The sequence below is a fragment of the Heterocephalus glaber genome, unplaced genomic scaffold, assembly GCF_053883595.1.
Source record: "Heterocephalus glaber isolate CG9 unplaced genomic scaffold, H.glaber_assembly_v1.0 deba00001606, whole genome shotgun sequence".
Lineage (NCBI taxonomy): Eukaryota > Metazoa > Chordata > Mammalia > Rodentia > Bathyergidae > Heterocephalus > Heterocephalus glaber.
The window spans coordinates 18364680-18390912 of NW_028258377.1; the positions used below are offsets into that span (position 1 = coordinate 18364680).

General features: G+C 36.4%; 1 protein-coding gene across 4 annotated transcripts in view; it reads right to left on the minus strand.

Annotated features, from left to right (window-relative positions):
* The window catches only part of Ranbp17 (RAN binding protein 17), a 348452-nt gene that overhangs the window by 49835 nt on the left and 272384 nt on the right, over positions 1–26233 (minus strand). For all 4 annotated transcript variants that reach the window (XM_004836388.4, XM_013078434.3, XM_021239677.2 and 1 more), the window contains one exon: positions 17502–17584. In XM_004836388.4, coding sequence (XP_004836445.2) covers positions 17502–17584 — 83 coding nt within the window. The remainder of the gene's footprint in view (positions 1–17501; positions 17585–26233) is intronic.

The window sequence follows — 26233 nt, forward strand, 5'->3', positions numbered from 1 at the left end:
TTGCATACAAAACTTAAAAGACAACATCAGAAATAAATCCTTTATGAACTATAATGACAATACCAATAGAATTCTACAACAAAAATAACCTTTGCTTCAACTGTCAGACCCAAGGCAGTCTTCACACATGACAAATGCATGTTCCAAGCACACGCCTTACTTACACTGACAGCACATGTGCTTAGCTCTCCCTTCCTATGTGGCAGGCCATTCTTGTCACCTCTCTTCCTGTTTTGTCAAGAGCTTCCTGCTACATTGTATAACATGCACTTAGCAGGAAAATAAGATATCAATAAAATAAAATATCAAATATGTAATGAGTGCTTAGAAGACATCAACATTTTCACATCAGCGGTTTACTTGCTTACAAAACCTAAAAGATAACATCAGAAATAAAAACCTTTGTGAACTATAATGTAAATACAAAAAAAAGCCTACCATAGAAATAATCTTTGCTTCAACTGTCACACTGAAGGCAGTCTTCACACATGAAAACTGCACGCTCTATAGTCAAGTATTGCTTATACTGATAGCACATATGTTTTGTTTTTCTGTCCTGTCTTGTAGGGCACAGTTGACATCTTTTTAGTTTTCCTGTTGTTATAGTAGGTGTCTTTGTGATGCTGTGCCTGCCTGTTCCCCTGTCAGCTCACCAGCGTGCTCCACAATTTTTTTGGGTAGTTCCCTGGGCAAAAACATTTTGTTTTTCCTATGCTATAAATGCTCTCTTATGAGTTCCAGGCCCAATCCTCTAAGAAAATTTCTCCGTGGTATTTTGCACTTGTTATTTTCTTTGTAAACTATCAAACTATTTACGCCACACATGTTTAGGATTGAGTAAAACACAACCATTGGCCAATGCTTTGTTTTTTGAGTGATATCATAGTTGCTGCATCTCATCAACAACATCTACTCCGCCTTTGGTTTTGTTGTAGAGAGTTTCCATCTCAGGCTTCTGTTTTATTGAGGTATCTCTATCAATATTTTCATCATGAGGCAATGTTGACATCAAATCAGCAGTACCAGTTTGTTTTTCTTTGTCACATAAGGCCAATGTAAATCTTTCTGAAATCCAAAGACTGTACTATGCAATTCTGTTTTGAAATTGCAATATTTCATGTGGCATTTCTGCTTTGTTCCTGCATACAGTTCCTACAGTGGTCAACTTGTGGTCTGTTAACAAATGTAACATCAATTGGAAACTGGTAACCCAATTGTCAAATCTCATTCTGATTAGTTTGGGAGATGGGAGCAACAAGTCTGTTCACAACATCATTTGGTTTATTACTATAGGAATAAGGACCTGATGGCTCAGCTCCAGGATAAATTTCTAAATTGAAAGCATAATGTCTTTGCATCTACAAGGACATACATTTTTATGCCATATTTTGACCCATCGCTTTTCTGTAAGTCTTTTACATTCCTGTGATTACCATGAGAAATCCCTGTTAAGTACAGCAGACCTTTGAATGCTTTCATTCAGCTAGTGACATGTCATCATAAATACATTTTTGACTATGGCTATTGGTGCATACAGATATTTTGCTTGTATTTCAGCCTTTGCGTGTTTCATAACATCATGTAGCATTTCGTCTGTTACAATTTCCAACATAGAATGGCAGTGCTGGGATTCTGTCCAATAGGTTTCACCCTTCCCAAGATCTTCACTACATTTTTGGACCTATTTCTAACATTGGATTGTTCCATTTGGTTGTATGACCATTTTGCAACATTGTGACTACTCAAATATGCACTCACATTGTTGTTTTTTTCATCATCCGAATCAAGGAGATCTATATTCCCTGTGTGGTTATCAGTTGATTCTTGCTCCGTTTCACTGTCACAGGAACTTTGGCTCACATGGCCAATGTCAAAGTCATTATCATCTTCGTCATCCATGCACGAGTAATCTGATGATTCATTTTTGACCTCCTCCAGAATTTGTAAATCTGGTTTTTCATGTGCCATTGTACTGAATTGGGCTACTTCTACCAGGAAAATCAAATGAAAACTTTTTAAAAACAAATCCTAAATGCACAGAAATTTAGCAGTGGGCATTTCATGGGTAAAACTCACCTGTTGCTGCTTTGGAGCTCCTGTACACACCTTGCTGTTCGTCTGCCAAGTGGGTGAATGCACAGATGGGTTTTTGCTTTCCCCAGGTGCAGATACTGTGAGTCACACCCACATTCCATTATGATAAAATACATGTTTTCATAAGAGAAGAGTGGTGTGGGTATATTTTACCCCCTGTGATGATCAGGTAAACATACGCAAAACCTGTTAGACGGAGCATTCTGTGGGTAAAACTCTCGATTTGACACTTTTGTACATGTACACACACTTTGCTGTTAATTGCACCAAGTAGGTAAACACAAAGATTGGTTCCTGTATTCCCCAGGTGCAGCTACTGAGATGCACAGCTGGCTACTATTACGCTAAAGTACAAATTTATAGTAGAAAAGTATGAGATGGGTTGTTGTAACCCAACGTTATGCCTGCCTGGTTTAAGACTAGGAAAGAGAAGGCTTGGGCAGGTTATCAATTATTCACACTGACTCAGCTTTATTGCATAGGTATCAGACCACTGAACTTTCTGAAATTAGACACTACCTTCAAAAAGTATAAAATCTAGGGCCGGGGATTTAGCTCAGTGATGCCACTGCCTGCCTTACAAGTGCAAGGTCCTGAGTTTCATCCCTGGTACAAAAAAAACAAAACAAAAAACAAACAAAAAAACAAAAAACCCCAGCAGGCAGTTAACTTGGACTTTCAAGGTTTTCTCTAGGTATAGTAATTTTCCTTGTGTTCCCTGCTGCATTTCTCACCTAGTCCCAAATTTTTCCTTTAGAAGAGATCTATTATTGCACTGATGGGCTGCTGGGAAATGATGACATTGATAGGTTAGCAGTCACTGTAGCCAGTAACAGTTGCTTCTTTGGTACTAATGTAGCAGCACCAAGGGAAATGACACTTTTCTTAGTGAAATAAAAGACTTTTAAAAGCTAGAATGAAAAAGGAAATCTCTAATATTTTTTGCTGATTACATCTGCCATAATTACAGATGGGGAAAATACCCCATCTTTACTTTTACATTCGGGACACTAGACCACGGTAAAATGGATGCTGAGGCTGTGTTGGAGCTTAGGGGAAACAATGCTGTGAACTGAATGGCTAGCCCAGCAAAACACAATAAGGTGAGAAAGGTGGAATACAAGTACTACAGAATTGCCATTGTTTTGTATGTGCTATAGCAATAGAGGAAATCTCATTAAATAAGGGAGAACAACTGAGAAATAAGCAGAGAAGATGCTAGATCATTTGGCTTATTAAAATATTTTGTCATTATTAGCTTATATTAAGTGCTTGAGTTTTTCCTTCTTAACCCCTATTCTCCATCCTTTATCAAGATGCCCTTTGTTTTTGCTAGTAGCTTCCAGTACTCAAAAGTACCCTTTCAGACAACTCTCAAGATCTAGGTTCAGAAAGGGATATATACAGAACGATGCAAAATCTGTTTTTCTGAGATCAACTTCCAGTTTTAATTACTTAAAAACAAAAGTCTGTCTTCCAAGATCACACACTTCTTCCCTGTGCAACTCACCACTGGATGTCCTCTCCTTTAGAAGAGACTCCCTATAACCAAAGGTGTATGACCTTACTTCACAGGTCTCAACTGAAGAAAAAGATAATTTTCTAACTAAAGATAAACACATGGTACAATGGTAGTGATTAACAGTCTGGGCTTTTGAGTCATATTGACCTGGTTTTAATCCTAGCTCTTTCCTTACTACCTGGGTATCTGAGCAGATTAACCTCTGTAAGTCACTGTTTCCCTATCTATAAAGTGAGAATAATAATACCTATAACTCACCAGGAACTTATGTGGAATAAAGGAGACAGCATATGTAAACTGCTCACCCACAGTAACTGGCACAGAGCTCAATAAATGTAAACAATGACCATATATAGTACCAAGGGTTCATTTTTTTCTCTACTCTAATAGCTTACGTGTAAACTTGGAGAAGCTGAAACCTGGAAAAGGCTGCATTTCCTCCAGATGAGCTGGGTGTGTAGAGTGTAGAATAATGCCATTTCCCTCTAATCCCTTTCACTTACATAATTCAAAGTTAGGTCTATACTGTATCTTTTGACTGTCTTTTCTCTGTTCCTTCAATAGAAAATTAGCTGTGTGTGTGTGTGTGTGTGTGTGTGTGTGTGTGTGTGTGTGCATGTGCTACAGTTTGGCTGTTTGTCCTCCAGCCTCAAAACAGTACTTAGGAAGAAGGTACAAGGGGTAAGATATACTATGTAGCATCTTGCACCAGGTGGAACTAACAGTACAAACAAAATCTATTCCACTGATTTATCTTTTCTTTTCCACCTTTAATCTCTAAAATTCTAAAGTGAACTTGATATTTAGCTGACAGCTCTATAGGTTGAATGTCTTCATATATCATCAGAGTAATTATGGAAAGAGAACTGCAAGCTTGCTGACATTTCTTTACTTCAGGTCACTCAACCTGCTCTTGTCTCTTTGCAAACCAGAAAAGGACTACATGTAAATGGTTTGGGACAGAACAGAAGCTGTAAAGACTGGAAGAGAATAGCTTTCCCTTTCAGACTGCAAAAGATTCAAACAATGCAATATTGGTAAGGATGTGGAAAATTAAGCAAATTGTTAGGAATATAAAATCAGCAGAATTATTCTCGAGGGCGTCACTAATTTTTATTAAAATACAGAAGTTTATAACTCCCCTTCTGGGAATATATTTTAATTTTAAACTTGCACTGTCACATCTATCCCTTCTATTAGCATCTGCATTCACATACACTACACCTTTCTACAAAAGCCAATACCTAGTTCAACTAGTCCCATCTCTTACATGCTTAAGGCCAAAGCCTCAAACATTTTCCTATTCTCTCCTAGGCAATGGGTTTGTTTCTTGGTTACTATTAGATCATTTTCATCAGAATGTAAGCCATGCTATTATCTCTTCCATTAAAAAAAAAAAGTAACAGAAGACATTCTCTTGGTCTACTTCCTCTGCTAGATATTGCTCCCCTTTGTTACAAAACTCAAAAGAACTGCTTGTATTCACTGTCTTCACTTTTTCTCATTCTTTTTTAGGCCCACTCTAGTCAAAGTGCTCTTTTCAAGATTATTAACAACTGCCTTATTGCTAAATGTCACTCTCAGTCTTCATCTTGATTCATTGCCAACTTCTGATAGAGGTGACCATTTTATCTAGTGATTTTCTCTTCAGCATTTGCTCTTTCTTACTCCCCTATGTTGGTTCTTCCTCTTCACCCTTAACTCATAACACTGGAGTATACCAGGGCTCAAATTCAAGTCGGTCTCTTTCCACCTCCCCCAGTCATCTTATCTAGTTCTGCAGCTTCAAGTACCACTGACGAGCCAATGACTCCCATATTAGTTTCTCTAGTCTAGAACTATTTTCCAAACTCCAGACTCATATATCCAAATCCATACTTGGCATCTGTACTTGGCTGTCCAACCAACATCTCAAGCTCAAATATGATCAAAAAGGGACTCCTGCGTTTCTTACCCCTCCCCATCTCAGCTTCCTTATCTCAGCTGACAGCAACTCCATCTTTCTTGTATTATGCCAAAGTCCCTTGACTACATTTTTTTCTCTTTTACTGTTCTTCCAACCCATCAAAAAATTGGATTTGCTTTACCTTCAAAATACATCCAGAGTTCAAACACTTCTCACCACTCCAACTGGTCAAAGCCAGTATCAAACTTTGCTTGTGTTACTGCATGATTGACTTATCTGCTATCTTTGCTTGTAGCTTTAATCCTTTAGACCGTCCATCCTTAATAGAGTAGCCAGTATGATCCTTTAAAAACTTAAGTTAGATCACGTCATTCCTCTGCTCAAAATGTTCATGCCAGATATGTTCCTGCTTTAGGATCCTAAAACTTGCTATTCTCTTAGCCTGGAATGTTCCTCCTCAAGAGAGCCACATGATTACCTCCTGGGAGTATAATCGTGGAAGTATGCTTAAATGTGATCTCAATGAAGCTTACTTCTACAACTCTAATAGTACATGTTTGCAATCCCTGGTACATTTTTAAAAACTTTAAAGACACAAAAAGAGTTCTAGGATCACAGGAAAGGTACAGGCATTTCTCATACTCTCCCTATTCCCACATATGCATAGCCTCCCTTATTGTCAACATTCCCCAGTAGAGTGAAACATTTGTTAAAATTAAGCCACTTATACTAACACATTATCACAAAAACTCATTATTCTTGGTTCAGGGTTCCCTCCTGGTGTTGTACATCCTAGAGGTTTGGACAAATGTATAATGATATGCATTCACCATTATATTATCATACAGTTTCTCTGTTCTAAAAATCCTCTGTGCTCTGCCTTTTATATTTCCTTTCTTTCTACGCCTGATCTTTGTAGTGTTTCCATAGTTTTTCTTTTTCCAGAGTGTCATATAGTTAGAGTATATAGTTATGTAGCCATTTTAGATTGACTTCACTTAGTAATAGGCAAGTAACATTTCTCTATGTCTTTATTTATTTATTTTTTCTGAGACAGGGTCTTATTATGTAGTACAGGCTGGCCTTGATCCTCTTGCTTCAACCTCCCAAGTGCTGGGATTACAGGCATGAGCCACCATGCCTAGCTCCCTCCATATTTTTTCATGGCTTGATAGTTCATTTCTCTGTAGTGCTGGATAAAATTCCATGTCTGCAAGTACCATGATTTATTTATTCACCTACTAAAAAATATCGTGGTTGCTTCCAAATTTTCACAGTTGTGAGTAAAGCTGCTATAAACATCTGTGTGCAGATTTTTGTGTGGACATTAAGTTTTCAGCTCCTCTGGGTAAATACTAAGGAGCAGAATTGCTGGACTGTACTGTGAAAGTATGTCAGTTTTGTGAGAAACTGTGGATCTGTCTTCTAAAGTGGTTGCAGCATTCTGCATCCCCACAAAGGATGATCAAAGTTCCTAGGTTACCACTCCCTGGTACCTAGAAATTCCTTATCCTGATCAGCTTCCCCTGCCAACTCTTATAGCACTTATAACTTTCCAACTATTAAGATAATTCTTTTTGCCCACTGATACAAAGCCTGGACTAGCACCTGCTGCTCTTATTATATATTTGTTGAAAGAATGAATAACATTCACAAAGCTGAATGTACAGTTATTGACTGAGTATAATAATGAAAGATTAGATGTTCAGTAAAAGGTAAATAATAGTATGACCATCAAACAATATTTTGCAGCTATTTAAAGAGATAAGAAAAATTTATGTATTAACATGGAACAAGAGCCACGAAATATGTAACCCCAGCAAATTACAGAAGTATATTATGTCACTACTTTTAGAAAAATATGTGTATATGAATATACAAAAAGTATGTATGGACACATATACACTAAACTGTTAATAATGGTTATCTTTGCATCATGACATAATGGGGGATTTTTCAATTTCTACAGACTGATTGCTGGACCCCACCATGAGTATACTTTTTTATTTATTTTATGGTGTTGGGGATTGAATCCAAGGTCTCAACTGCTCTACCACTAAGCTATACCCTCATTCTCTGAGTGTGTTATTTTACTTTTTTTTGAGACAGGGTCTTGCTACATAGTCCAGGCTGGCCTTGAACTCATGGCAATCCTCCTGTCTCAGCCTCCCCAGTGCTGAGATTACAGGCATGTGGCACCATGCCTAGCTAAATGTGTTATTTTATAATTAGAAAAAAAGGCAAAAAAGATATTTCTTTTTTTTTTTTTTGGTACCGGGGATTGAACTCAGGTCCTTGAGCTTGTGAGGCAAGTGGCGGAACCACTAAGGTAAATCCCCGGGCCAAAAAAGATATTTTTACTGCTGAAGAAAAAATGGTGAAAACAGAAAAACATGACAGAAAAAGATATGGCAGTACAAGTGAATGCCAGGCTATATTTTTACAGAGGCTCCATACTGCTGCGGTGATATACCTTCTTTAACTCATAGTCTGTTAGTGATAAATAAAATGGATTTCAGCATTAATGTAATTTGGCTTCAAAACTTTCAGAATAATTTCCAATAATTTAATTACAAATTTAATAACTGATGAAGTATGTTTTATTTCCTTTTTCGAACAGAAGATTTTGCATAGGTTATTAGTAGAGATAAAAATACTAAAAAGTACATTAGTGGAGATAAAAATACTAAAAAAATAACATAACTGTTTTAATTTCTGGGTTTTCCTTCAACTATTACTATGTATATAGATGTTTTATATTTTATATACCTACATAAAATTTGAATTCTACTTTTATATAGCATTATATATAAGTATTTTCTATAAGCTACATAATCTTAAAATAGTTTTTAATGGCTGCAAAGTATTCTGCTGAACTAATATATCCTTCATAAGCATGTTGGTATTTTGAGCATTTGTTTTCCAATTTTTCACAATTATACACAATGTTACATCAAAGATCTTTATATAGTCACTATTCTTGGGTTTTTTCCTTTGAAGAAAAATAGAAATATGGGTTACAGAATGTGGACATTGTATGGTTCTTGCTTTTCCATGGAGCCATACCAAATAACTGAAAGAAAACAGAAAAGGAAGTGAATCCAAGTACTTAAAGATTACAGGGTTCATTTTAAAGTCATTCTATGGTTTTTTTTACTGGCTGAATGTGATTTTAATAAAATGCACAATTGTTCACTGGTAACTTCAAGACCTACTTCTCTGAATTACCTAGTCTCTCAGGAACTCGGGACCTTGCGCTTGCGAGGCAGGTGGTGGCACCACTGAGCTAAATCCCTGGCCCCATGTTTGTTTTTTATTGACTTTCTGGAGACAGGGTCTTGCTATATAGTTCAGGCTGGCCTTGAACTCACTGTGTAGCCCAGGCTGGTTTCAAATTTGTGACGATCCTCCTGCCTCAGCCTTCCGAGTGCAGGGGGATTATAGGTATGAACTACCATGCGTGGCCTTCTTTGTTTTAAAATTGAGCCCAAGTAACATTGAGCTACATCCCAAGCCTTTTTTATATTTTTACAATATTCCTTAAGTTACACAGCCTGGCCTTGAACTTGTGAACAAACCTGTCTCAGCCTACTGATGGGATGACAGGCATGTGTCACCACGGCCAACCACAACCACTTCTTGAGTGATCTCATGTGCAAATAATGGAATTAGGTGTTGGAGCAAAAATGCAAATATGATCCTATGACTTTTATTAAAATCATTTTGTATTTTCCTTAAGGAAAGTATTTCTTACATGCAAAGTTGAAAGATTTATACACTGAAAATTATAAAATATTGGGATCGTATTTTTATTTATTTATTAATTTATTTTGGTACCAGGGCTTGAACTTGGGTCCTTGCACTTCTGAGGCAGGCGGCGGAACCACTGAGCTAAATCCCCAGCCCCAAATTATAAAATATTGATAGAAGAAATTAAAGAAAATACAAATAAATGGAAAGATATCACATGCTTATGAATTAGAAGAATTAATATTCTTAAGATGTTCACACTGACCAAAGCAATATATAGATTCAATGTAATCCCTATCAAAATCTCAAAGACATTCTTGACAGATACAGAAAATATAAATTCCAACATCCATATGGAATCATAAAAAGATTTCAAATAGCCAAAATCTCTCTGAGAAAGAAAAACAAATTTGGAGGCATACACTTCCTGATTTTAAATTATATTACAAAGCTATAGTAACCATACAGTGTGGTACTGGTATAAAAACAGACACACAGACTGGTGGAAAAAAAGAGTATCCAGAAATAAATCCAAGAATATATAGTTAACTAATTTTTGACAATGGAACCAAGAAGATACAATGGAGAATAGATAGTTTCTTTAATAAATGGTGATGAGAAAACTGGGTTTCCATATACAAAAAAATTAAACTCAATTAAAAAAAATCTCATATCGTATACAAAAATCAAGTACAAATGGGTAAAAGATCTAAATATAGGACAAGAAACTATAAACTCACAGAGACTACATAGAGGAAAAGAAATGTTCCAGAACATTGGCCGTGCTAATGATTTTTTTGGATATTACGCCAAAATTTCAGGCCACAAAAGCAAAAATAAACAGGAATATATTTGACCATAAAGCTTCTGCATAGGAAAGGAAACAAAATGAAAGGCAGTATACACATTGGGAAAAAGTATTTACAAACCAAATATCTGATAAGGAGTTAATGCCCAGACTTGGCAACTTAGCAAGACCCTGTTGCAAAGTAAAAAGTAATAAAAATCAACCAACCAACCAACCCAACAAAAAAACCCCAAACTCATTCATCAGTGAAAAAAAAAAAAGACATAAAAAATGGCCAACAGGTATATGAGAAGGTGTTCAACATCATTAATCGTCAGAGAAATGCTAATTAAATCTAATAAGATATACCACCTCAATACACTTTAGGATGGCTGTTATCAAAGTCAAAAGATCAGAAATGTTGATAAGGGAACAGAGAAAAGGGAACTCAATACTTTGTTAGTGGAAATGAAACTGATACAGCCATTATTAAAAACAATATGGAGATTTCTAACTAAATTAAAAATAAAACTATCATGATTCATCAATCCCTCTCCCGAGGATACAGCCAAAGGAAATACAGTAAAATCACTACCTCCTGAAGATATGTGCATTCCCATGCTCACTGCAGCATTATTTATAATAGCCAAGATATGTGTGATGGCAATGCTTAATTATGTCAACCTGATTGGCTTGGGAGCTGCAGAGGGGATTAGTAAAGGATGTTTGTTGGTGTATCCGAGTGTGTCAAGGAGGCGTTACTTTGGGTACTACATATGGTCCCTCTTCTCTGGTGCTGTTCTCCTGGCTCTGCTCCCTGGCCACCATGAACTAAGCATTTGCTTTCCTTTGCCCTTCTGACATGATGTTTTTGCTTGGGAACTGGCCAACAATGGATTGAATCCTCTGAAACTATAAGCCAAATTAAACCTCTCCTGCTGGGGATGTAGCTCAGTTGTGAGGCAAGGTCCTGTGTTTGATCTCCAGTATTAAAACTGAAAACAAACAAACAAAAAGCCTCTCTTTAAAATTGTGGGTGTCAGGTACTGTGTCTTAGCAACAGGAAAGCTGACTAATATGGAAACAACTTGTGCCTGTTGATGGACAAATGGATAAGGGAATCAGTGGTACATATACATACAATGAGATACTGTTCAGTCCTAAAACAGAATGAAGTCTTGCCTTTTGCCACAACTAGGATGAGTCTAGAGGACATTATGCTAATGATGAGATAAGAGGGGATACAGAAGAAAAATACAGCACGGGCTCACTTATATGTGGAAAAAAAAAAAAAAGAAATATACTGAGACAGAAAACAGCAGTCACCAGGGGTGATGGGAGTGGGAGGAAATGGGGAGATATAGGTCAGAGGATACAAAGTAGCAGATATACAGGACAAACAAATTAGCTGTCTTGGTCATTTTTCTCCTTATTGGGAAAAAATACCCAACACTTGTAACTTACAGGAAAGATTTATTTTGGGTCATGTTTCAGTAGTTTCAGTCCTTGCATGGTCACCATGGCTCCAGGAAGAAGCAGCATGGTGGAAGGGACTGGTAGAAGAAAAGTACTCAGGTCATGGAGTCCAGGAAGCAGATTCAAGAGAGGAGCCAGAAAGAGAGGTATAACCTTCTGAGTCATGCCCAAAGGGAATTGCCTGCTTCTTTGGGCCAGGACATACCTCTTAACAATAAGCCAGCCATAATGCTCTAAAATCCAATCACCTTCCAAAGGCCCCACCTATGATTGCATGAGGCTTCAGGGGGATATCTAGATATAAACAATAACACTAGCAGTCTTATGTACCCCATGATGGCTATACTAATAAAATTGTACTGTATTTGGGATTTATGCTAAATAAGATTTTAGCCGCTATACACACACACACACAAACACAGTGGTAACTATGTGATGATGAATGTTAATTTGCTTCACTACAGTAACTTTTTACTATATACATCCTATAATATTATGTTGTATACCTTAAATATATATGTAATACAATTTATTTTAAAACAGGATAAATTCTTTACCTTGATTCCAATGTTATTTCATTAATTGGTCCTCTATCTCTCTAAATTTATGGCCTAAATCTGCCTAACATTTTCCTTAGTCTGCAGCAATTTTGAAATCCCTGCAGTTTTCTAATATACTCTTTCATATATATGTGCTTTGTAAAAGCTATTCTCTGCTTTAAATGCCTCTTTCAAACTTTTGGGCCCTATTGTTATTTTTTCAAGAAACACTGCCTTCTCTGATCTTTCAGTTTGAATGAGAAATCTCTTCTGGACTCCCACAGCACTCTGAATACTTTTCGAGCATAACATAGAGCATCATAATTCTTCATTTGTTTGTGTGAATCCCCTACTGGACTAAAGTTCCTTAAGGAAAAACAACAGTAGGATTCTTTTTTCTTGTGTCTTATTTATCTTCCTATCCCTTGTAGCTTTCACAGTATCAGACATATAGTAAGTGCTCAATAAATGTTAGCTGGATGGACGAAGGAATCCATTAGTCTTTTTTTTTTTTTTTGCTTGCATGCAAAAGAGGTTTAAGTCTTAACATGTGAGGTGATAACAGGGATTCTCTAACATCAAAATGTTCCTGGATTCACAGTGGAAATGTATTTCACAAGGCCTTGTTTTGTAAGTGACCAGATCTTGGTTTGGGATCCTCAAGGTGATAATCACTCCACTGCCTCCATAAGACTTTTGTGAGCTTTACTTTTTGGTAGTTTGTTGCCACCTATATCTCCAACCAAATTTCTGGTAATATCGAAGGCCATAGCCATGGTTCCTGGATAATCTGATTCCAAGAACTATTATTTTCTGCTAACATTTTTTCCCTAGTCATTTCAAGACCAATGTAGTTTTCACCTATCTTCTTGTAATCATTTTAATGTAAATATATGATCATAATTCTCCATTCTTACAATGCTTCTATGGTAATAGTACATGCCAGTAATTTTCATATTCTATAAAAACATTTTCTTGGGTTGGGGATTTAGCTCAGTGGTTTCACTGCCTGCTGCACAAGTGCAAGGACCCGAGTTCAATCCCCAGTACCAAAAAAAAACCAAAAACCTTTTTCTTAACAGGTGACACATTTTACCAACAAATCTAGTGCAAATATGTAACTGAATACCTTGGATCAAGGTGGCAGAGGGTCTCTCCCTCCCTCTCTGGCTTTCTGGAGAGCCTCTGTGGTACTTGCACAGACCTCTAGGGCTCTGCAAACCCCAGTATACAAGCCACTCATCTGTTATCTGGCTTACAAGGAGTAACAGGGGCTTGTACAGAACTTTACAAACTCCATTTATGCATATTAAGTTATATCTTAAATGCATTTAGAACATAAATGGTTTAAAAGATGTAAATTCTTAAGTACAGTGAATAATTATAGCTTGCTCAATTTATTTTAAGTTCCACATTGAGCTTTCTGAAATCAGGTACCTATAGAAGGAATAAAAGCAGTTCCATTTGGTCCAGTCTTATAAAATGATCACTATTTCTCCCTTCTGTGCACTCTTCAACCAACAGATGTCACTAAAGATACCAGTAGCCAGAGGCAAAGAGAAGAAAAGATTAGACAAATGGAAATTGAGCATAAAAAACATCCAGTTCTTAAAACTGAGAAGTAGGTTTCCAAAGTAATAACATTTATTACACTGCATGCAACATTTTAACCAAAAATTTAAGAAAGAAATTTCTTTTATTAAGTTGCTCGGGCTGAACGGATCATAGCACTAAGTTTTGAAATACATGTTCTTGAAGCAATTTAAAACTCATTAGAAATAATAGGCTTGGGCTAGTAGAAAATGTGGTAAAATTTAATCCTCATCCAAATGTTACCTGGGCTGTACAAACAGGAAATTGTTTTGTGCTACTGTGGCTAACCTCATTGCTGACCCTGAGCTGTAACAGCAAGAGCAGCTGAGAGCTGAGGCAAAATTAAAAACTTACATCAAAGTATATCATGACAGAATGTAGATAAATAAAACAGCATATCAAAAGTATTATTTTTCTGCCAGTCTCACAGAGCAGTGAGGTGGAGGTATTCTGTAAAACGTATAACAAGTCAGATGCATTAGACAATGAGTCCTTCCCCCTCTGCAGTACCCGAATCTCGACTATCCAAATACTGCCCAGGAGAGGTGAGCAGAGAAGAAACCCAGTGGGGATAGGGACAGAAGGGATCACAGAATATTCTGGCCTTTTCCTCCATGGGTTTTCCCTTCCTTCATCTTTGCTTATCAAAGAAATAAATAATGCCGGCTCTGCTGTTGTCTTCGCAATTACTTTTTCCCTCATCTTTTAGACTCTTGGATGGGAACCACACGATCTCTTTCTAATGAGCATGTATGACTCTCTAAAAGATAAAAGCTCTGATAAAGATAGATAAACTTGACTGATGGAAGCCAGCATGAGAATCAGTGGAGGATGAGAGGCATTTTTCTATTATTCCATGTAAAGTCCATGTGTCAAAGTCACAGTGACAGACACATGGACTTTACATAGAATAGTATGCATTTTCCATTGAACCTCTGATTTCTCTTATGTTTTGGGATTACAGCCAAACTTCAGAAAACAGTGCTTCATCATGAACATTCAAGGTACAATATTCTGTAGCATTCCCAAGATGCAGTAAGATTCTTTATATATTCCTTATATTCATAGAAGGACTACTGTCCACAGTTATCCTTTTAATGAAGTTCCAATTTAACTACTTGCTAGCTTTGTAATTTCTGACAAGATTTTTAATCTCTAAGAGCTTCAATTTCAATTTCTCATTACTTACAGTAATCATAGTAGCTAACTGGTCTAAGGACTTTCTGTAAATTTTCTAATTTAATTCTCACAACTACCTTATGAAGTATATACTATTTTCCTCATTTAACAAGGAACTGAAGCAAAAGAGGTTAAGCAACTTAGCCAAGGCCATAAAAACAGTGAGTGGCAGGTAATAATACCTACCTTGAGGACTCATGAAGGTAATTAATGTATGATAAATGATCTAATATAGGAACAGTCACATAATAGATGATTAAACAATGGAAAGTACCCATACTTAGTCTAAATTGAAAAGCAAAGTTTTACTCAAATTGCTCAGTCCTTCTTCAAGGTAAGAGAACATCTTACTGGCTTTCCTTCTCAAGAATTCCTTGAAGGTTTTGTCCCTTGTATCCTTCACCTTGCTTCTTTTCTCTCCCTTTCTGTCCCCCTTTTCCTTCTATCTCCTCTTATTCCTCTTTACATAGTTATCTTTTTCCACTTTTGCTGCAATGCCTTTGTCTATGTGAGACAATGTTAGAGTAGACTAGATACCTCATACATTTGACAGTGTTTTATGAGACTCCTTTTGGTGTCACATGCTGAACATACATATACCTATGTACACACGTCCTAGAGGAACAAGAGGAAGAGGAACAGGTCACTGCTCTTATTAGATCCTCTGCAGTAGTGAACAAGCCCCAAAGAAAAAATTACATTATCCAGAAAAAGGGGCAGCAAAGATAATGACTATGACTGGTTAACAGGAAACTAACATTTGTATACTTAAGGCTCTACTGATTACTGATTCTTAGATATGTACTACTTCATAATGGGAATTATTATTTCATCTAAAAAAGTAAGAACAGAAACTCAGCACTGGCTATAGGCAGAAGGAAGGCAGCAAATTAGTATGGTCCAATCAGAAGGCTTCCCTGAACAATAGTGATGTAAGGCTGTGTAGCCTTGTCCAAAGAAGAGTGGCTTGGTAAGTGGAAGAGAATAGCTTTGGATGAAAAAGAGGCATATTCAGCGAGCACCTGTTGCATGTTACCCCCTGTGCCAGGCCTTTTAGCCACAGTAGCTCAAGTAAGCCTGATAATCCTAACTAGGAAGGTAGATCAGTAGAGATTTATTGTCTCTTGTTTCACATATGAGAAAACTAGAGAAAAAGAGGTGTATGTAGTATCTTAAGTGAAGGTTGTGAGTTGATGCACCTTGGTACTAAGATTGGTTATCAGACCTTTTAATCTCCAAAAATTGTGGCTTTAAAATATACCAAGCTGTTTTTGGAAGAAGTTTCAACCTTATATCTTAGTATGATAGTATGATTAGACATTGAAGAGAATTATAATGCTACCTTGGCTCATGAAATTAACTCTTTCCATGATTCTTGTTGCAGAATTTGTACCACTATATTACACACTTGAAAATAAGGCAAACTATATTTAGAATATTTAAAAGGGGGTTTATTTTTTACCTCTAGAAGGCAAAAGTATTCTACTTTATATGATTTTCAATGCAAAAGTTGTGACGATGTAGTTATGGTAAATGAAAATGAGAGCACAAGTCTATTGTCTTAGGTGGTTTCTATAATTTCCACACATGTACAATCTCAAGCTCTACCAATCAAATGTACAAATAAAACTATGCATTTTGGCAGAGGCTTACAATGTATATAGATCAGAGCCCCAGAATGTGCTTTGAATATAAATAAAACCAATGTAAAAATCTTATTTTTCTATTTAAAAAAAAATAACAGGCTTCTACTTTTGAAAAAAGTAGTATGATTTTAATGGCTGTTCCTACACACACATATACAACCAGAATTAAAGAGGCTTTACAAAATTTTATAAAATCTTTTTAGGTACTCAAATATGAAAATCACAGGCAATTTTTGAGGTCAAATGTACAGAGTTGACTACGGATTTGGGAAAGTAAGAACAGGCAGGTGAAACAGAACAGGATGAAGAAAAAGAGGTCACAAGGAAACATTTCTCAGGGAGAAATTCACTGCATGAGCCCAGCTCACAGTGGGCATCAGTGAATGCCAAATTAGATTACAGAGGATTCTTATCATCTTATCCCCATTCTTTGGCTAAAGTCTCAGAAAACAGATAATTTTATTGATGAAGTTATCAAAATTAAGGGTTATGGTAATTTGACCAAAACTGCTATTTAAAGTGCAAAATTTGGGAGTTGTGATTCAACAGAACAAGCTTTACTATAGAATTGTTTCTGGGGTGTAGTGCCTAAAAGTTCCCTGTAATAAAATATTTACTGCTCTTTACAAGGATATTTCCTCAAATTTCAGTGACATACAGGTCTAAGAATTCCTTGACTCAAGATAGCAATCTCCTTAATGTAAATGTGAGCAATTTTGAATATGCCGTAACTTTCAAATGTTTTTTCTAGTATATTCCTTTTATCTACTGACATTGCAATTTATCCAAAAGAAATTTATCAAGTTTGCCAGACATGCCAAAATAATCCTGGCTTTTTCTGTTGTTGTGGTGCTGGGGATTGAAGCTACCTGGCTTTTTGCACATCTATTACATATTTCACAAATTCATACAGATACAAAGGTTCAAAAGAACAAAAAAACTAATACCTTTCTGTGTCCCAATGATATAAAGATATACTGCACAGACAAATATGGAATAGGATACTCACCATAAGTACAAATCATTTTACTAGCTTCTCTGAAGAGAAGAATTCCATTAGGAGATGATACATCGAAATTCAAACGCTGGGACCTAAGAAATACAGCAAAAAATTAGACTGTATGTGCAGGGGAAGAAAAAAACAAACATAGGCTTAAAATGTCCAGAATTTTCATTCATTAGAAACATCAGCATATAATTATCCTTTGAAGTTTATTCCAATCAACAATTCTTAATAAAATATGTACACTGATTTTTCTCATTGTAAAGATACTGTGTAATTGAGAGTTATTTTCATTTATTTATTGGTTCAGAGTTCATTTTTTAATCTGTCAATACAATACCCTGACATCCTATATCACACATAACTTATTCCTTCTCTTTTCATGCAAAGTGATTGGTGGCTAACAGTAATTAAGAAAAAACCCATTGTGTATGTGTAAGTTTACACAGATACTTGAATAGAGATAGATTTATACATTTGACATCTCCTAAAATATTCTAAAGTAGCTTGCCTAGAGTAATGAGGCCCAGAGTTTAAGTCCCAGGACTGCAAATAAATAAATAACTAAGTAAGTAAATAAATAAATAAATGAGTGTAAATAAAATAAAAATAATGCAAAAAAATTTCTAGGGCTGGGGATTTAGCTCAGTGGTTCTGGCACCTGCCTCTCAAGAGCAAGGTCCCAAGTTCAATCCCTGGTACCAAAAAAAAAAAAAAAAAAAAAAAAAATTCTAAAGTGACAGGAAATGTAGGTACCTTTAATACTACACAAATACATAGTGAATCATCTCATACTTCAAAAGCATATTTCAAAAAGCTCATTAAATTACATTACAGGTTATAGTTTCTATTGCATACCGCCTAAGAGAAATAATTGCCAGAAGCTCCTGAGAATAATTCTACTTCCCTGGTCTAGACAGGCAGGGACAAAGTAAAGGACGGAGGAGCTGCCCTGACATCACATTTGCTTTTTAGCATCACCTTGGCTGTGGCTGGCTCTGCTACACCTTGTTGCGGTGCTTTCAAGATTGCTTTGTAGAAAAAAAATTAGCAAAAAATATTTTTTAAAATTAGTAAAGCCCTGTATTCCAGGAATAGAACAGTTTATTGCTTTTCTAAAACACTTTAGTATTATATAACAATGATAATGTCTTAAGAATATTATGACCTTTTGATAAATACATTGATAATTGACAACTGCATGCCAACAGGCATACAGTTCCTGATTAAAGAAATGCATATATATATATATATATATAATTTGCATTAGAATCTAGTGAAATGTAGACATGATAACATAATCTCTGAGATAAAAAATTTTTGCCAGGTAATTCTTAGAACATGTGTACTAGATACAAATTATCTGCCTATGACAGACATAAAATGCTTTGTTATATATAATGCATTATTTTTTCTCTAGTATTATCGTATTAGTAATATATAATACCAATATATTGTTAAAAGTTGACATTTAATGAAAAAACAAACTAAATTCCTAATATGAAATATAAAATCCATCTTCCCTTAATATTTAAGGTATCTGTAAGAATTTTTGTTTTTTAAACTAACAGCTTTCAAAAGAATACTCACACTTCTTTATTTGCCAGGTCTTTTTCCACTTCTTTTTTTAGGGAAAAAATTTAAATTATTGCTGTGAACAACTCAGCAACTGAGATAAAATTAGAGCTGCAACCCATACGCCTGCTCTGTCTGGGTATCTCCCTTCCAAGATGCTGTTTACAAAGAGGCATTGACGAAACAAGATGGCTAAGTGACAGGTAATTTGGTGCTAAGCCATATTCACAATGACATATTTTAAAGAGGTAAACACAATTAGCTTGTTGCAGTTTTTTCCTTTTAGTCATATCTTTGTTAATGTTTATATGCAGAATATTTGAATCTCTGCTGGTCTATGTAAATTACAAGGTCAACTAGGCAATTTCTGAGAAGTACTGGGGTAGCTATTTCAATGAAAATTTTTGCCTGCAGAAATCATCCAAATCCTTGAGATGAAGAAGTGTAACTCAGAAGTCAAAAGCAGGGACAAATTCCCAGAGCCCTAAAGCAAACAACAGTGTGCCCACGAACTGCTCTACAACTGTTTCCTAATATATAAAATGAAACATCCCAACTCAGAGGCTACTAACTTTCCTTCCTGCTTTAACATTCTATAGAACAGCAGTTAAGCAGTGAAATAGTTAAAGTAGCTGCTTTTCCTTCCATTTTGTGATTTCAAATATTTTAAAGTAATGGCGAGTGTGGTCTTCCAATTTTTTATTTTGTAAAGTTTCCATACATGTCTAAGTATTCTATACCTCTTTCTTTTTCTATTTTTTTATTAATTGTATTGGTACATTTAAGGTATACAATATAATGACATTCATCATTGGAAATTTGCACCTTTACATAATCCATCTTGGTTCTTATTTGTTCCCCATTCCCCTGGCCTCCCTTCAACCCTTCCACCCCTCCCTATCTACAAAGACTTTGTTTCCATTTTTTCATTTTCTCATATTAATTCCATTCCCTTCTTTCCTTTCCCCGGGCCCTCCCACTTCCCATTCCCCTTTGTCCCTTTTCTTCCTATTTCACATTATTATACCTTTTAGTCCTTATTTACACTTTCAGTTTCTCACACCAGAGAAACTATTCTGTATTTACACATCTGTGTCCTATTTATTTCACTTAAGAGTATTGCCTCAATGTGCATCCATTTAGCTATAAATGTCTCTAGTTTCTCATTCTTTATGGCTGAGTAATACTCCATTTTATTAAAAAAACACATTTTCTTTATCCAGTCTCCAGTTGATGGGCATTTGGGCTGTTTCCAAGTTTTAGCTATCACAAACTGTGCTGCTATGAACATGGGCACACATATATCACTGTGGTATGATCCTTTTAATTCTTTGGAGAATACCCAGCAGGGGAATAACTGGGTCAAATGGGACTTCCAGTCCTAGTTCTTTGAGGTATCTCCATACTGATTTCCACAGTGGTTGCACCAGTCTACACTCCCACCAGCAGTGGAACAGGGTTCCTCTTTCCCCACAGTCCTGCCAGCATTTGTTATCGGTTGATCTCATGATGGCAGCCATTCTTTCTGGGGTGAGGTGAAATCTCAGTGTTGTTTTCATTTGCATCTCTCGAATGACCAGTGATGTTGAACATTTTTTCATATGTGTATTGCCTCTTTCTACTTTTTTGTGTGAGAAATGTCTGTTCATTTCAGATGCCCATTTTTGGATTGGGTCTTTTAATTTGGGAGGTCTGATTTTTTTAAGTTCTTTATATATTCTAGATAGACCTTTGTCTGAGGAACAGCTGGTGAAAAATTTTTCCCACATTGTGGGTTGTCTCTTCACACTGTTGGTGGTTTCTCTTGCTGTGCAGAAGCTTTTTAATAAGATGGGATGACACTTGTTGACTTTTTGCTAGTTCACAGGTGACTGAGGTTTTGTTCATGAAATCTTTTCTGCCAATGTCTTCAAGAGTTCTACCTAACCTTTCTCCCAGCCAGTTGAGTGTTTAATATTTAGATCTTTGATCCATTTCAATTTTAGTTTAGTTCATGGTGAGAGATACATGTCTAGATTTAATCATTGGCAAGTTGAAACCCAGTTTGTCCAGCACCATTCATTAAAGAGGCTATCTTTCCTCCAGTGAGGGTGTTTGGCTCCTTTGTTGAAGATGAGGTGGCTGAGTGTGTCTAGAATTGTTTCTGCATCTTCTAATCTATTCCACTGGTCCTCAGGTCTGTTTGCCAGTACCATGCTGTTTTTATCACAGTAGTTTTGTAGTACAGTTTCAAGTTGGGGATTGTGATACCCCCTACCTTGTCTTTATTGCCTAGTATTCCTTTTGCTATTCTAGGTCTCTTCTTGTTCCAAATGAATTTTTGGATTGTTTTCTCAAGGTCCACGAAGTATGCTGCTGGTATTTCAACTGGGATTGCACTGAAGCTATATAGTACTTTTGGAAGCATGGCCATTTTCACTATGTTGATTCTTTCTACCCAAGAGCAAGGGATGTCTTTCCATTTTCTGATATCGTCTTCAATCTCTCTTTTCAGAGTGCTATAGTTTTCAGAGTAGAGGCCTTTGATTTCTTTTGTTAGGTTCATTCCTAGGTATTTCAATTTTTTGGATGTTACTGAGAAAGGAACTGATTGCCCCATTTCTCTCTCAGTGAGTCTGTTTTTTGTGTACAGAAAAGCTATTGATTTTTGTGTGTTGACCTTGTATCCAGCTACTTTACTGAATTTGGTTATTATGTCTAGAAGACTTTTGGTGGAGTTCTTGGGGCTTCTCTATAGGGTATCATGTCATCTGCAAATAATGACAATTTGACTTCTTCATTTCCTATCTTCATTCCTTTTATTTCTTTCTCTTGTTTGATTGCTGTGGCTCATGTTTCCAAAACTATATTGAACAGGAGTGGTGATAGTGGACATCCTTGTCTTGTTCTGATTTTGGTGTGAAGGATTTCAGTTTTTGACCATTTAGTATGATATTGGCTGTTGGTTTTTCATAGATGGCTTTTATCAGATTGAGGTAGAGTCCATCTATGCCAATTTTTGTAGGGTTTTTATTGTAAATGTGTGTTGCATTTTGTCAAATGCTTTTTCTGCATCTATTGAAATGATCATATGGTTTTTGTCCTTGGCTCTACTGATATAGTGTATCACATTCAGTGATTTGCGTATGTTGAAGCATCCCTACATCCCTGGGATGAATCCCACTTGGTCAGGGTGTATGATCTTCTTGATGATCTTCTGCATTCTATTTGCCAGTATCTTATTAAGGATTTTTGCATCTATGTTCATTAGTGAGATTGGCCTACAGTTCTCCTTTTCGGTTGGGTCTTTTTCTGCTTTAGGGATCAAGGTGATGCTTGCTTCCAGCAATGAATTCGGGATTGTTGCTTCCCTTTCAATTTCATTGATGAGTTTAAGCAGTAGTGGCAGCAGTTCCTCTCTAAATGTCTTGTAGAATTCAGCAGTGAAGCCATCAGGACCTGGGCTTTTCTTAGTTGTTAAGTTTTTAATTACATTTTCAATTTAATTGATTGATATTGGGTCGTTTAGAATTTTTAGGTCTTCTTCGTTCAACTTTGGCAATTCACACCTATCTAGGAATCTGTCCATTTCTCCTGTATTTTCCATCTTATTGGTGTATAGGTTCTCGAAGTAGGTATTGATGATCCTCTGGATTTCTGCTGGGTCCATTTAAATTTCACCCTTTTCATTCCTAATTGCATGGATTTGGGCCTGTCTTTCCTTTTCCTGATAAGGTTGGCTAAAGGTTTGTCAATTTTTGTGTGTGTGTCAATTTTGTTTATTCTTTCGAAGAATCAACTCTTGGTTTTCTTAGTCTCCATTGCATTGAGTTCTGCCCTGATCTTTATAGTTTCTTCCCTTCTATGGGCTTTGGGTTTGTCCTGCTCTTCTTTTTCTAGAAGCTTGAGGTTCAGCATCAGGTTGTGCAACTGAGGTTGTTCTGTTTTCCTAATGTGTGTATTCACTGCTATGAATTTCCCTCATAAGACTACTTTCACTGTGTACCATAGATTCTGACATGTTGTATTGTCATTGTCATTTAATTGAAGGAACTGTCTCATTTCTTTAATTTCCTCTGTGACTCATTGGTTATTCAGAAGTGTGTTGTGCAGTTTCGATGTATTTATGCAATTCTTGTGGTTTCTTTTGCTGTTGATCTCCAATTTCATCGCACTATGGTCTGATAATATACAGGGGATAACTTCAATTCCTTTGCACTTAAACATGTTGTATAAGTGAGTATGTGGTCTATTTTGAAGAATGACCGGTGTGCAGCTGAAAAGAATGTGTACTCTGATTTTGTGGGGTGGAGCACTCTGTAAACATCTGTTAAGTTCATTTGTTCAAGAGTTTGATTGAGTTCTAGTATTTCATTGTTTTTGTCAAGTTGATCTATCTATTTGTGAGAGTGGGGTATTAAGGTCCCCCACTACTACTGTATCGGTGCTTATATGATTTTTCATGTCCACTAGTATTTGTTTTATACAGTTGGGGACACTAGTGTTTGGTGCACATATATATATATATATAATGTTTTTGTTGAATCTATTTTCTTTTTTTTTTTATTAAATTCTTTTATTGGTACATTGTAGGTATACAACACAATTACATTTCTCATTGGGAATTGTACCTTTACATAATGCATCTTGGTTCTTATCTTTTCCCCATTCCTAGCCCTCCCTTCACCCCCTCCACCCTTCCCTATTTACAAAGACTTTATTTCCATTTTTTCCATTTCTCATCATTTTTTCCTTTCCCTTCTTTACTTTCCCCTGTGCCTCCCACCACCCCTACCCCTTTGGAACTTTTATTCCTATTTTACATTATCAATTATTCATTCTAATCATTGGTACATTTTAGGTATACAATATAATGACATTCATCATTGGAAATTTGCACCTTTACATAGTCTCTCTTGGTTGTTTTTCACCCTTGCCCAGCCCTCCCTTCAACCCCTCCATTCCTATTTACAAAGATTTTGTTCCTGTTTTTCCATTTTCTCATATTAATCCCATTCCCTTCTATCCTTTCCCTTAGCCCTCCCACTTCCTTCCCCTTTGCCCCTTTTCTTCCTATTTCACATGACCTATTATACATTGTAGTCCTTATTTACACTTTCAGTTTCTCACACCAGAGAAACTATTCTGTATTTACACATCTGTGTCCTATTTATTTCACTTAAGAGTATTGTCTCAATGTGCATCCATTTAGCTATAAATGTCTCTAATTTCTCATTTTTTATGGCTGAGTAGTACTCCATTTTATAAAAAAACCACATTTTCTTTATCCAGTCTCCAATTGATGGGCATTTGGGCTGTTTCCAAGTTTTAGCTATCACAAACTGTGCTGCTATGAACATGGGTGCACATATATCACTGTGGTATGATTCTTCTAATTCTTTGGGGAAGATCCCCAGCAGAGGAATAGTGGGGTCAAATGGGACTTCCAGTCCTAGTTCTTTGAGATATCTCCATACTGATTTCCACAGTGCTTGCACCAGTCTACACTCCCACCAGCAGGGGAGCAGGGTTTCTCTTTCCCCACAGCCCCAGCAGCATTTGTTATTGGTTGATTTCATGATAGCAGCCATTCTTTCTGGAGTGAAGTGGAATCTCAGTGTTGTTTTCATTTGCATCTCTCGAATGACCAGTGACGTTGAACATTTTTTCATGTATTTATTTGCTATTTCTACTTCTTTGTGTGAGAAATGTCTGTTCATTTCAGATGCCCATTTTTGGATTGGGTCTTTAAATTTGGGAGGTCTGATTCTTTTAAGTTCTTTATAGATTCGAGATAGTAGACCTTTGTCTGAGGAAGAGCAGGTGAAGATTTTTTCCCACATTGTGTGTTGTCTCTTCACACTGCTGGTAGTTTCTCTTGCTGTGCAGAAGCTTTTTAATAAGAAGAGATCCCACTTGTTGATTGTTTGTGCTAGTTCACGGGCAACTGAGGTTTTGTTCATAAAATCTTTTTCTACACCGATGTCTTCAAGGGTTCTACCTAACCTCTGTTCCAACTGGTTCAGAGTTTCTATTTTAATATTTAGATCTTTAATCCATTTTGATTTTAGTTTAGTGCATGGTGAGAGATATAGGTCTAGTTTTAATCTTTGGCAAGCTGAAGCCCAATTTTTCCAGCACCATTTATTAAAGAGGCTATCTTTCTTCCAATGAGGGTGTTTGACTCCTTTGTCGAAGATGAGATGGCTGAGTGTGTCTGGTGTTGTTTCTGCATCTTCTAATCTGTTCCACTGGTCCTCAAGACTGTTTCTTTGCCAGTACCATGCTGTTTTTATCACAGTAGCTTTGTAGTATAGTTTCAGGATGGGGATTGTGATACCCGCTGCCATGTCTCTGTTACCTAGAATTGCTTTTGCTATTCTGGGTCTCTTCTTGCTCCAAATGAATTTTTGGATTTTTTTCTCGAGGTCTATGAAGTATGCTGCTGGGATCTCAATTGGAATTGCATTAAATCTATATAGCAGTTTTGGAGGTATGGCCATTTTCACTATATTAATCCTTCCTACCCAGGAGCAGGGGATGTCTGTCCATTTTCTGATACCATCTTCAATCTCTCTTTTCAGAGTGCCATAGTTTTCAGAGAAGAGGTCTTTGATTTCTTTCGTTAGGATGATTCCTAGGTATTTCAGTTTTTTGGATGCTATTGTGAAAGGAATTATTTGCCCTATTTCTCTCTCATTGAGTCTGTCATTGGTGTAGAGGAAAGCTATTGATCTTTGTGTGTTGACCTTGTAACCAGCTACCTGACTGAATTTGGTTATTAAGTCTAGAAGACTTTTGGTGTTCTTGGGGTCTTCTATATAGAGTATCATGTCATCTGCAAATAATGACAATTTGACTTCTTCATTTCCTATGTTTATTCCTTTTATTTCTTTCTCTTGTCTAATTGCCGTGGCTAATGTTTCCAGAACTACATTGAACAAGAGTGGTGATAGTGGACATCCTTGTCTTCGGTGCACATATATTAATGATTGTTATCTCTTCCTCTTGGATTGTTCCCTTTACAAGTATGTAGGGTCCTTTTTTGTCTCTCTTAATCAATATTGGTTTGAAATCCACTTGATCTGCAAAGAGGATAGCTACTCCTGGTTTTTTTCGGGTTCCTGTCACATGGAGTATTGTTTTCCACCCTTTCACTTTCAGACCATGAGTTTCTTTTTGAA